The sequence below is a fragment of the Nyctereutes procyonoides genome, unplaced genomic scaffold, assembly GCF_905146905.1.
Source record: "Nyctereutes procyonoides isolate TBG_1078 unplaced genomic scaffold, NYPRO_anot_genome, whole genome shotgun sequence".
Taxonomy (NCBI): domain Eukaryota; kingdom Metazoa; phylum Chordata; class Mammalia; order Carnivora; family Canidae; genus Nyctereutes; species Nyctereutes procyonoides.
The window spans coordinates 2,439,943-2,453,641 of record NW_026575042.1 but is presented as its reverse complement, the minus strand read 5'-3'; the positions used below and the strand labels follow the sequence as shown (position 1 = coordinate 2,453,641).

Sequence of the window (13,699 nt, the reverse complement as noted above, 5' to 3'; positions counted from 1 at the left end):
GCTATATGACCTTTCATTTAGGTTTATTGGTCATAGAAACAGCAAGGCTGAAGACAATTGGAAAGGACTAACTTTGATGGGAATCCCTTTAACTGACAAAAGAGCGGCCCAAATTTAAGTGCAGGGTGGTCATGTTTGTGCTATGTCCAATCTTGCCTTGTGTCTGTGTTTCTATGTCACTGAGAGAAATGATGAAAAATGGAGAGTAATGAGTACTCAGTGTTCCAACACCTGCTTTGGAGACCACGCTCTGAAAGAAGAGTTCAGAAGCTCCAATAGCTGATAATAGCAGCTATCATTTATGGAGTGTGCTGTATATACTAAATACTGTGCATCAGTTTTCATGTATTGCATCCTTACTTTCTCAAACAGTCCTCTCTGTGAGCTGCTGTTTTCTCTACTTTAGAAGAGGGATAGCAAAGCTGTGAGGAAGAGAGGTTGAGTGTCTTGCTCAATGTTCAACAGTAATGCCATAGGATTATATCGTGGCTTCCTATGAAGCAGTGAAGGAATATCTTGTTAGAAGATCTCCACTCAATGCATAGGCCTACAGCAGTCCCAGCCAGACTCTGTAGGCAGCTTTCCAAGCTCATAGGCTAGATTTCTCTCTTCCAGAGCCTGAAAATCTTTACCCAAGGTCATTCATTGGCCACCAGAGCCCCTCTGTCAATGTGTTCAGCAGATTGTGCTAGGAAATTAATGCCCAATGATTGATCAGGACAACTCTGAGGTGTGTGTTTAGAATAGGATTCTCCAGAGAAACAGAAGTAATGAGATGTGTGTGTGTGTGTGTGTGCATGTGTGTGTATGTGTATGTGTGTGTGGAGAGAGAGAGACAGAGACAGAGAGAAAGAGAGTTTAAGGAATTGGGTCACATGACTGTGTAGACTGGCAAGTCCAAAATTTGTAGGTTCAGCTGGCATGCTGGAGACCCAGAGAAAAGTTGATGTAATAGCCCAAATCCAAAGGAAGACTGCGGCAGAATTCCTTTCTTGTTTGGGAGAGGTTAGTCTCTTTCTACTCAGGCCCTCAACAGTATGGAGGGAATATCTGCTTTACTCCAAGTCAGCTGATTTAAATGTTAATCATCTAAAAAATCAGACAGCCCAGGTGGCTCAGCGGTTTAGTGCTGCCTTCAGCCCAGGGTGTGATCCTGGAGACCCGCGATCGAGTCCCATGTCAGGCTCCCTGCATAGAGCCTGCTTCTCTCTTTGCCTGTGTCTGTGTGTGTGTGTGTGTGTGTGTGTGTGTGTGTGTGTGTGTGGTGAATAAATAAATAACATCTTTTTTAAAAATAAAATATAGGGATCCCTGGGTGGCGCAGCGGTTTAGCGCCTGCCTTTGGCCCAGGGCGCGATCCTGGAGACCCGGGATCGAGTCCCACATCGGGCTCCCGGTGCATGGAGCCTGCTTCTCCCTCTGCCTGTGTCTCTGCCTCTCTCTCTCTCTCTGTGTGACTATCATAAATAAATAAAAAAAATTAAAAAAAAAAAGTTTAAAAAAAAAAAAATAAAATAAAATATAAAAAAAAATACCTTGACAGAAAAATCCTAAATAATGTTTAATCAAGTATCTGGATATGGTGGCCTAGCCAAATTAACACATAAAATCAGCCATCACAATGTTCTGCAGTATCCTCCAAGTTTCCCAGCAGAACTAAACTCCAGGTACTCACAGTGATCTCTGCCTTGAGGATGCACTGTACTGACCCGTTTCTCTCCTCTCTCACTTCTCCAGATTTCTATCTAGTGCCTCCTGGGCTCACTTCCCAAATGTACAATGTGGCTAACTCCACATCTCCCAAAGAGAAGTCTGATCGGCTGTATTGATGCTATCAAATCAGGCCCCTTGGCCATTGACTAGTGTATATTTGGACTTCCTTTGGGTCACTTTACTCAATGTCCAGATAACCAGGGTTAGAGAAGTGGGGTCAGTGGAACAGATGTGGTAAATGCTCAATTGTCCCTCAAAAGATTATGCTGAGAGTCTTCCCATCAGTAGGAGGAAGGGCAGAAAGACCCAAAACCCAATGTGGACGGAAATCACTGTATAAATATTAGGCAGATTCCCTAAAGAAAGACTAGATTGGCTAGGATTCATTTTCACGGTCACATTATGAACTCTGGGTGAGGCAAAATAAAAAATAATTAACTTGTTTACATCCAAAGTACTTCCTTGCATTTTCTCTTTTTGAAGAGCTAGTTAACATGATATGAGAGGTATTTGAAGCTGATACAGCTTTCAGCACCCAGGAGTGATTACTTGATCTTTGTAAAGTCACAGAAATTAAACCAGATACAGAGTCAAGACTAAGCCTACAGACACCTGAATTCACATTTCAAAGCAGAAATCAAAATATCCCAAATTTACAGTCATTTCACAATAGATATGTGTATAAAGTAATCATATTGTACATTTTATTTTTTGCATGTCTATAAAAATTATTTTTAATTTATATTTTGTTGTTGATATATAATTGACATACAATATTATATTTGTTTCAGGTGTACAACATAATGACTCAGTATTTGTATACATTGTGAAATGATCACCACAGTAATTCATTTATGTAAACTATAAGACAGACAAAACCAAAGTGATAGAGGTTAGAAAGGGCTGAGGAGAGATAAGGGAGTTCCTGAGATATTCGTAAGTGATGGAAACGTCTGTACCTTGCTTTGAGTGCTGGTTATCTGGGTCTGTACAATTTTTAAAACAGTAAACTGCACACTTAAGATGTTATATTTTAATTAAAAGAAGGATGGGTCCAATATAAATAGTTGAATCAGGAAAGAAACATCCATGGACACTGAAACAATTAAGAAAAAAGGGGCAGCCCCGGTGGCACAGCGCTTTAGCGCTGCCTGCAGCCTGGGGTGTGATCCTGGAGACCTGGTATCTAGCCCCATGTGGGGCTCCCTGCATGGAGCCTGATTCTCCCTCTGCCTGTGTCTCTGCCTCTCTCTCTCTCTGAATAAATAAATTTTTTAAATTGTTGGGGAATAGGATATTTGCTTGATTGCAAAGTATCATGCCTCAAGGAAAAACCTATCTATTCCATGGCAGTTACCACCTTGGGACCAGGCATAGCACATATCAGCAGGATAATTGTTGCATGATTTGTGATACAATGCAATGGGAATTAGCACCACCTACGAAATATCTTTGCCAAAATGTATGACTTGAATCTAATCAAGCCTTTAGACTAAATTTCCAGGATACAGAAAATACAGGAAATAAAACAGTTAAGTGACACCATGAAGAAACAATCAGAAAAATCCAGAATGTAGGATACTCTGCAAGTGGCTTGGATGCAAAGTCAGTATTACTGGGCGGGGGGATGGGAGGACGGGGGGAAGAAGTAGGAAGACTATTCTAGATTAAAAGAAACTAAGCACAGATAAAAATCAAATGTGTCAGCCTAGCTGGCTCAGGCAGTAGAGCATGCAGCTCTTAATCTTGGGATTATGAGTTCAAGCCCTATGTTGGGTATAGAGCCTGCTCAATAAAAAATAAGATAGGGAGATTACTCTTTTAAAAAATTGGGTGCAGGGGCAGCCTGGGTGGCTCAGTGGTTTAGCGCTGCCTGGAGACCCGGGATCAAGTCCCAGGTCAGGCTCCCTGCCTGGAGCCTGCTTCTCCCTCTGCCTGTGTCTCTGCCTCTCTCTCTCTCTCTCTCTCTATCTCTATCTATATGTGTGTGTGTGTGTCTCTCATGAATAAATAAGTAAAATATTTTTAAAAAAATTGGGTGCAGAGCCTAGTTAATAAAAAATAAAATAGGGAGATTATTTTTTTAATGTAAAGCACAGACTTTAATTAAATCCTGATTTTTAAAAAAGGCTATAAAAGCTTTTTGGGGACAAATGGGAAAATTCAAATCAGGGAACTAGATATTAAATATTATAGAATGATTATTAATTTTTAAGGTGTGATAACAGATCATAATTATATAGGAGAATGTTCCCATTCATAGGAGACGAATGCTAAAGGCTAAAGCATTTAAAAGTGGGATGTCATGAACTCTGTAACTTCCTTTCATGGTTGAGAAAGAAATTGTAGTCACACAAATATATGGTACAACTTAAGAAATGGCAGAATATTAACAACTGATGCAGAATATAGAGGTGTGCATAGTACTCATCATTCAAATTTTCTATATATTTAAAATGTTTCATAATAAAAACACTGGAATGTGATTTGGTTAAAAGGAGGCTAAATGCAATATGGTACCCAGATAGTTCCTGAAACAGAGCAACAACATTAGCAGAAAACCTGGTAAAATAGGAATTATATCTATCATATAGTTAATATTATTGTACCAATGCTAATGTCTTAATAAAGATACTATAGTTATATAAGATTTTAACATTAGAGAAAGCTGGATAAAGGGAACTCCTTGTGCTATCTTTGGGAATTTTCTATAGATCTAAAATTATTTCAAAAAAAGTCTTAAAAAGTGGCAACCAGTAATGTAAAACCCAGAAATTTTTATTATATTTTAATATGTATATAATCAAACAGCTTCAAGATCCAGTATCTACAACAATGACCTCCCACAAATCCCTAGTTTGGCATAAAGAGAGTTCAAACATGAAAAACATTTCCACAGGACCATGTATGAGACAGAAAGGAAGCACGTTGGTACCCACAGCCTGGACGTTAGTCCTGCAGGTCTAACAGCAGCCTTGATCCTTGAAGAGGGTGAAGTCACCATCTGGGCAGCTGCCACCTGTTCTCCTGGCTCAGTGGAGCTTTCCCCCAGCAAAGACTAGGGTTGAGCTGTCTGCTTGTGCAACACTGACTGAAGAACTGACAGTGGGTTCTAGAAGGTCTGGTTTCTCCCCCAAATAGTGAATGATTGGCACACTTGGGGGCATCCCAAAGGGACAGCTCTCTTGGAGGGCACTGCTAGAAGCAGGGGAGGGAAAACAGACCTTTGAGATTGACCAATCCTGTTGTGGAAGGAGAGCTCCTCCTGGTCTGTCTCCTAACAATGGGGACATGGCAGGAAGGGGGGAATGAAGGCCTGAAAAGAATCACTTTCCAGAGGTTGGAAGAAGTGGAGGTGGCTTGCCCTCAATGGCTGTATTCCTGCCTTGAAATGAGGAGTGATCATTGCTAATCAAAGACTCCAGGGTCTCCAAGCCTTCTAGTTACCCTTTCCTGGTCTTCTGGTGGTCAATGAGAAGTTCAAGTCACTCCTGTACAAATGCTTTCTCTCAGTCAACAGGAAGAGAAGGTACTGAATGCCAGAAGGCACAGAATAACTGATGAGGCCCAAGCCAAGCCACTCCCAAGCCAAGAAGTCCTCCACCAGATCTCATGGCTACAGAGCAATTCAGCACATTGATGCTGCCCCTGTGTAGAGAAAAATCTTCTGTATTCTTTAGCTAAGGCATTGTCCAGGGGCATATAAGATGCATTTTGATAGACCCATGAAGCATAATTGTGGTACAAGAAGAAAGTTTTACATTAGACTGTTCAACAAGAATGCAAAATGGGGACCCATCATCTTTAACTTTCTAGGGTGCTTGTGCAAGACTCAACTTGGCAGGGAGGTGAGCCATTTCCACCACAAAGCCATGATCCTGCCACTGATGACCTATGAGTGCTGCATATTCCCCGTGTCCTTTGTTGATAGAAACTATAACACTATCCAAAGGCATCTCTCAATCACCTTCTTTCTGAACCACTTGATAAAAGTGCCCTGCTTTCTGAGTGTCCCTGCTGCTGGCATCACCTGAGTATATTGGTATCACTCATGGTTCTCTTCATTCACTTTTGAATAATCAGCCACATTCTGCTGTAATGTGGCTGATTATTTAATGCTTAGCATGTCTTCACTCTCCTTTAAGTAGTTCTCTTTGGGAGAATAAGTTGGAAGAAAAGGTTTCTATGGCTTACTGCCAAAACCTTGAGGACAAGGCATAGCATTCTCTCCTGAGCATGAAGCTGGCTCTGGGGGCTGCTTCTGAAGCTGCCTTTTGCATTGATAATCATTCTTCTCTTCCTTTTAGCTACTGAAGATCTCCCATATTGTCTTCTGAGAAGCCTGACTGATGAAGACATCTTAAGTCCTGAATGTGAACGTTGCAAACACCTCTGGGCAGGAGGTTCCAGAGGCCTTACAGGAATATGCTGTTTCCTCGCTGAGAATCTAAAATTGCCAGTGAGGTATCTCAGTTGGCTTTTGGTAGAACCTCCAGATTTATTGAATGTCAGCTCCTGAGATCACACAGCTGGTAAGTGGCACAGTACTGATAAGCTGCGAAAATTTTGTCCATGGAAGAATGACAAAGTCCATGTGTAAAGCTCAGCTGCTGAGCACTCCCCAAAAGTACTACCTATGTTGTAAGCTTTAAACTTACATATGTTGTATGTTAATAATGTCACAATAAGGCTGGAAAAATAAATAAAAATCAGTGCAGTAAAAAAAGAAAAAAATACATATATACCATATATACCACACACACACACATACATAAATACATAAATCTTGGCCAAGTAGAGCTCTAATAAAACTTGGAAAGTCTTCATTGGCTTTATCACTCCACTGATTACTTTGAAGCTTTTGTTTTTAAACATTCTGCAAGTAATTGTGAGGATGTCTATATTTCAAGTAATGAGAAACAAAAGACAAGAAGAATACTGCAGCATTTCTAAAGGTAATAATGATGATTCATTGTATTTCACCAGCACTAAATATGTAGTTAAAATGGAAGCCTGGTTTTCTTTCTGCTCATTGCCCACCATGTGCATTGGAAGTCCATTCTGACAACATGTGTCCCCAGGTTCTCAGTCAATTAATACTTCCCAAGTGACTGCAGCCATCTGGTGCTCTGTGAGGGCAGAAGCAAGTCCATCACATGCAGTGTTAGATCACCAATGCCCATCAACATTTGATGAATGAATTAGCAAAATGCCCACTAATGTACCAGGCTCTATGAAAAATGAAGAGGAACCCACCACACCCAACAATAAGAACTCATAGAGAAATTAATCATTCTGTCACTATTATGGATTTGTTAGTTTCTCTCTATATTTCTGCCCTTTAGCTATCTCTCCCTACCATCCCCATGTTCCTCACTATAAGCAACCTCTAGTCTACTTTATGTATCTATAGATTTGCCTGTTCTGAACATTTCATATAAATGGAATCACGTAATATGTGGTCTTTTGTGACTGTCTTCTTTCACTTATGTTTTTATGATTCATCCATACAAAGTGACATATAAGCACTTTATTCTTTGCTATGGATCAATAATATTCCAGTGAATAGATATACTATATTTTGTTTATACATTCATCTATCAATGGACATTAGGGTTATTTCCACCTCTTGGCTACTATGAATAATGCTGCCATAAACATTTGTGTGCAGTTTTGTATAGATAGGTGTTTTCAGTTCTCTCAGGTGGATACCTAGGAGTGGATTACTGGGTCAAATGGTAACTCTATGCCGAACATATTTTTGCTATCTAATTTTGCTTTTTCTTTTCCAAGGCATCAGTTTCTTAAACCAGTACTACCACCTACATACCTTTTTCCTGATTTGTTGAATTAAGTCTCCTAAATTCCAGTTTTTTCTTCTACTAGTTAGAAATTTATATATTCTATATTCTTTTAGTAATTTATCCTTTAACTTTTACCCTTTAATTTTAAGCTTTAAATGTTTAAGCCAGGGCAGCCCAGGGCTTAAGTTTAGCTCAGCAGTTTAGCGCCACCGTCAGCCCAGGGCGTGATCCTGGAGACCTGGGATCGAGTCCTACGTCCGGCTCCCTGAATGGAGCCTGCTTCTCCCTCTGCCTGTGTCTCTGCCTCTCTCTCTGTGTCTCTCATGAATAAATAAATAAAATCTTTAAAAAATGTTTAAGTCACAAACATTTTTTTCTAATCAGGTCCTTTTCTATATCTCTCCCTGCCAAGACTGGGCAAGAAGCATAAAGTTTTTTATACCTCTCTACTCCCCCCACCACCTGCTGCCCCACTTCCATATTGAAATCATCTGGAATTCTAATTCCAGATAATTCTTTTAAAACACTTCCTCAATTAGTACTAATTTAGTTCTAGATTTTATTCACCATTGCATCTCGCCCCTTTCTGCTGAACTAATTTTTCTTCTTGCTGAATTATAACATCTAGTATTTTTTTCAGAGTCCACGAATGGTATGTTTTAAATCCAACCTTTGAAAAAACCTGTATATAAATCACATATTCAAATGTCCCTTCTTGATTAAACCATGCAATGGGCCCTAATTTTACTCACAGCAAAAGCCACACTTCCTAAATGCTAGTATGACCTGGCTCCCATTCCTCTCAGGCTACATCATTGGCCACTCAGATTTTCATTGTGCTCTAGTAACCCTCCTCACTATTCCTCTAATATGAGCTGGCAGGCAGATTCCATCTCACGTTATGCATTTGTTCTAGCTCTTTTCTCTTTGGAATATAATATCCTTACCCTAGACAATTATTTAGCCAACTCCCTCACCTCAATTCTTTGCTCACATGTCACCTTCTCAGTGTGGTCTCCTCCATACTTATTGCCTCCTTCTAACCTAGAACACTCAGTTCCCTTTATTTCACTCTATAGCTTTTTTTTTCCATAAGAAAAACAAAAACAAAAAAACTTTAACCTCCCAAGAAACAAAAGTCTAGGACCAGATGGCTTCACTATTGAATTCTACCAAACATTCAGGATTAATACCAATCCTTCTCAAATTCTTCCAAAAAATAGAAAAGGAAGGAACATTCCAAAATTATTTTATAAGGCTGGCATTACCCTGTTAGCAAAATCAAACAAGGACATCACACACAAAAAGGAAAATCACAGGCCAATGTCCCTGATGAATATAGATGCAAAAATCCTCAACAAAATATTAGTAAACTAAATTCCACAAATATTAAAGGAATTATACACCATGATTAGGTGGGATGTATTACACAGATGCAAGGTGGTTCAACATTCACAAATCATAGATACAGAGAATGGCAGTTGTCAGAGGTGGGGCATAGGTCATGTACAAAATGGGTGAAGGGAGTCAAAGGGTATAAACTTCTATTATAAAATTAATAAATCCTGAGGATATAATGTACAGCAGAGTGACTATAGCCAATAATACTATATTGCATATTTGAAAGTTGCTAAGAGAGTAGATCTTAAAAGTTGAGATCCCAAGGGAAAAATATTTTGTAACCATATATGGTGATGGATGTTAACTAGACTTATTGTGGTGGTAGTTGTGCAATGTATACAGATATCCAATCATTATATTGTAGACCTAAAATTAATATGTTGTAGGTAAATTATACTTAAGGTTTTTAAAGGTGATTTAAAGTCTGATAAAATGTATATCTAACGCATTTGCTTTAAATAATTTAATGATTTCTTTTAGTACATATATGTTAGTAATATGTTTTATTGGTATATTACTTGCCCAGTGCTAAGATTGATGTCTAATTTATATTAATAGCTCAGTGTATTTTCACTGAATAAAGGAATAAATGAATGAGATGTCTAGAAATTATGTATTTGAGTCGTAAAAAAAAAAAAACTTTGAAAACGTTTCGCCTTGTAAGCATACTATATTGTTCAATGGTGGTTTGCTCTCAGATGGGTCCCCACTGTTCTGCCCTTTTCTATACCAGGGATCTAGGTTTGCCAGGCTCACATTCCCCCTGGCTTCTGGGAGCTTCTGCCAATGGAAGGCTCTGGCAGAAGACTGAAGAATGGGAAGAAGAGACAGCCTCCAGTACTTCTCCTCTCTCTGCTTCCTGTGCACATCCAACAGTATCTATGTCTTCTCCGTGGCTCCATCTATGTCCACATATGCCCTTTTTCTGCGGTCCAGTGCATGCCAAGCTAAGCCCCCACCAATAGCCTCAACTCCTAGATTCTTGTAAAACTGCCTCTTTGTTTTGACCTTCTGGCCCTAGAAGTGGCAACAATTTTCTACTGTTTCTAACTCTGGGTAACTTAGATCCTCTTTTGTTTCCCTACTGTCCCAACACCTATAGTAATCTTATGCACAAAATCCCTTCCATATTAAAATTCTAACATGGTTTACTTATACATTTTTTATTGAAGTATAGTTGACACACAATGTTACATTAATTTCAGGCATACACATAGTAATTCAACAACTTTACACATTATGCTATGCTCACCACAAGTATAGCTACCATCTGTCACCATAGAACACTACTGTAATCCCATTGACTACATTCCTTGACTTTCATCCCCATGATTTATCATTCCATAACAAAAACCTATACCCCCCACTCCCCTTTACCCATTTTGCCCATCTCCCCCCACCCTTTTCACTCTGGCAACCACCAGTTTGTTCTATGGGTTTACGGGTCTATTTCTGTTTTTTGGTTTGTTTATTTATTCATTTTTTTTTTGTTTTTTAGATTCCACATGTAAGTGAAATCACGTGGTATTTGTCTTTCTCTGTTTGACTTATTTCACTTAGCATAATACTCCTTAGGTCCAACCATGTTGCCACAAATGGCAAGATCTCATTCTTTGTTATGGCTGAGTAATATTCCAGTGTGTGTGTGTGTGTGTGTGTGTGTGTGTGTGTGTGTGTAAAGAAGATGTGACATATATATGTGACATATATAAAGAAGATCTTCTTTATCCATTCATCTATCAATGAACACTTAGGCTGCTTCCCTATGTTGGCTACTGTAAATAATGCTGCAATAAATATAGGTTGCATATATCTTTTTGAATTAGTGTTTTCATTTTCTTTGGATAAATACCCAGTTGTACAATACTGAATTATATTATATTTCTATTTTTACTTTTTTGAGAGATTTCTATACTGTTTCCCACAGCGGTAGCACCGATCTACATTCCCACCAACAGTGTAGGAGGGTTTCCTTTTCTCCATATCCTTGCCAATCCTTGTTGTTTCTTGTCTTTTTGATATTAGCAATTCTGACAGATGATATCTCCTGATGGTTTTGATTTACATTTTTATGATAATTAGTGTTTTTGAACATCTTTTCATGTCTCTGTTGGCAATCTGTAGGTCTTCTTTGGAAAAATGCCTATTTAGGTTCTCTGCCTATTTTTAATTGGATTATTTGGTTTTTGGTGTTGAGTTATGTAAGTTCTTTATATACTTTTGATATTAACCCCTTATTGGATATATCATTTGCAAACATGTTCTCTTACTCAGTAAATTGTCTTTTCATTTTTTAAATGGTTTCCTTCACTGTACAAAAATTTTTATTTTGATGTAGCCCCAACAGAACCACAAAAGACCCCATATTGACAAAACAATCTTCAGAAAGAAGAACAAAACTGGAGGTATCATAATCTCAGACTTCAATATATACTACAAAGCTATAATAATCAAATCAGTATAGTATGGACACAAAAATGGGCACATTGATCAATAGGACAGGATAGAGAATCCAGATACAAATTAATGCTTATATGGTCAATTAATCTACAACAATGGAGGAAAGAATATACAATGGGAAAAAGACAGTCTCTTCAATAAGTGGTGCTAGGAAAACTGGGAAGCTACATGTAAAAGAATGAAACTAGGCCATTTCTTATACTATACACAAAAATAAACTCAAAATGGATTAAAGACTGAAATGTAAGACCTGAAACCATAAAACCCCTAAAAGAAAACATCAGCAGTAATTTGTTGGACATCAGCCTTAGTAAAATCTTTCTAGATACATCTCTTCAGACAAGGGAAATAAAAGCAAAAGTAAATTATTGGGTCTAACAGGATTTTGATACTGATTGATACCCAACTATATAATTTACTTATTTATTACACTTTAAGTTTGTATTCCCATAAGCTCCACAAAGGCAGGGATATTTGGAGTTACTTTATTTACTTGATATGTGGCAAATGCCTAGAATAGTATCTGGCACTTAGTAGGTGCTAAATAAATATTTGTTGGATAAATGTTAATTTCTGTGCTGGATGCTGGGATGTGACTCCCCAGATCCCCCTGTCAAGACTGAAGAGCTTACTGCCAGTGCTGCAGGCAGACAGGCATATCTTAGTTTTCAGGCCACTCCAGAAATGGCCCTCAGCTAGAGAGAGCTGATTCATCCAATGCTTATCCCTTTCCTGGGGGCATCCTATGCCCAATAACTGACCCATATAAAAGCAGAAAGACCCAATTCCTCACTATAATGTGGGACAACTGTGAAGTCCATCTCACCTTAGAGCTCCTCTTGGGTTCAGCAGAAGCCTTTTCCAGGGCTTCACTGCAGCCCAACTTTTCTCTTTGCCTAATCCGGCCTCCTTCTCTTCCCCTAGAAGTGCTGATCCCTCATAAAACTGTATGCAAGTCATCTCAGTGTCTGCTTTCTAGTGAGCCCAATCTAAAGCAATTTAGTTGGGTATAAAGCTCTAGATAAGGTTCTTTTCCTTCACTACGTCGAAGCACTAGTTCTGTTGCCTTGTTTCTAGAGATACTGACTAGTATTTTAATTCCTTCTGAATCCAAATCTTTTACAGTTGTGACAAACAGTCAGTTGCCTTCCTCTCTTCCCTGCTGACAGTTCCAGAGCATTCTGGTTTCTGAAATGGCTAGTATTCCTTGGTCTTCTTATCTAGCCTCAGGAACAAAGATGAATTACTCTTAGCCATTGCCTCCCATCCTTCTTCATATCCAGTCCCACACAGGATATGATTCTTATATGTCACCTTTTAAGTGCTTCCATTTATCTTGAAAGGTGACTATCCTGGGAGGCTCTAGATACCACAAGTTCCACATAGATTGCCCTAAGCACCAATGGAATCAAAGTCTCAGAATTGTCACCCACTTTCAGCACTGGCCCACTAGCTAAGACTCTGTTCCAAGTCAGTCATTTGGTCATAATAACATTCTTTGTCTTGGTCATGCTTTTGTTATGGAAGACAGAGTTGCCTTTTCTAGCCTTTGGTTATTGTTGGGTTGATAAATGATATGTGCAGATGTGCCCATCTTGTAACCATGGGGGTAACTAAAAACAAAAAGCAAATGCTCTATGGGAGGCCAAGGCAAAAAAAAAAAGAAATATTCTGGATATCTGATGACATTGAGCCACTGAATTAATACTGGAACCTTCCTCTCCTAGGACTTGCAAGTAAAGAATTTTCCTTGTTTTTAAAATCTTCTTTTGAGTCTGCCATTGTTTGGACTGAAAAGCATCCTATCCAATGCAATGATTAATCTTGTTTGTTTCTAGTAATTTTTTGAATAACATGTAAAAATAGCAAACACCTTTTTGTCCTTTTCCTGCTGTTTCCTTCCTGAGGTCAAGAATGTACACTTCTTGTTTGAAGCTCTAGAAGCCATTTCTAGCTTTAAAAGAAAAGCCAAGCAAATGAAGACACCTCAGTCTTTAACCAGTGGCAGCAACATCCTCCCTCTGAATGAATTACAAAAGCAAACAAATCCTCAAGTCTTTAAGCTAGTACAGATGGGTCTCTGTCAAATGCAGTCAAACATAACTCCTTACTGATTCAATATCCTTTGCATATTCATCTAGCAGATTATCTATTTCTTGTCAAATTTTATGAGCTCTTTATGTATTATAAATATTTACCCTTACCTGCACTACATTTTTTCAAGCAGTCTCTTGTCTATTAACTTTTATAGTATTTTGCCATGCAAATGATTTATATTTTCATATAAGCAGATTTTTTAAGGCTTCTGAGAGTCTCTTGGT

At 38.6% G+C, this 13,699-nt stretch overlaps 1 protein-coding gene across 1 annotated transcript in view; it reads left to right on the top strand.

The window, feature by feature from the left end:
* Nucleotides 1-4,616: 4,616 nt before the first annotated feature.
* LOC129507288 (RNA polymerase II subunit A C-terminal domain phosphatase SSU72-like) overlaps nucleotides 4,617-13,699 on the top strand; it is a 28,651-nt gene continuing 19,568 nt past the window's right edge. Inside the window, exons 1-2 of the mRNA XM_055321628.1 lie at nucleotides 4,617-4,704; nucleotides 6,021-6,177. Of these exons, the coding sequence (XP_055177603.1) occupies nucleotides 4,617-4,704; nucleotides 6,021-6,177 (245 nt within the window). The remainder of the gene's footprint in view (nucleotides 4,705-6,020; nucleotides 6,178-13,699) is intronic.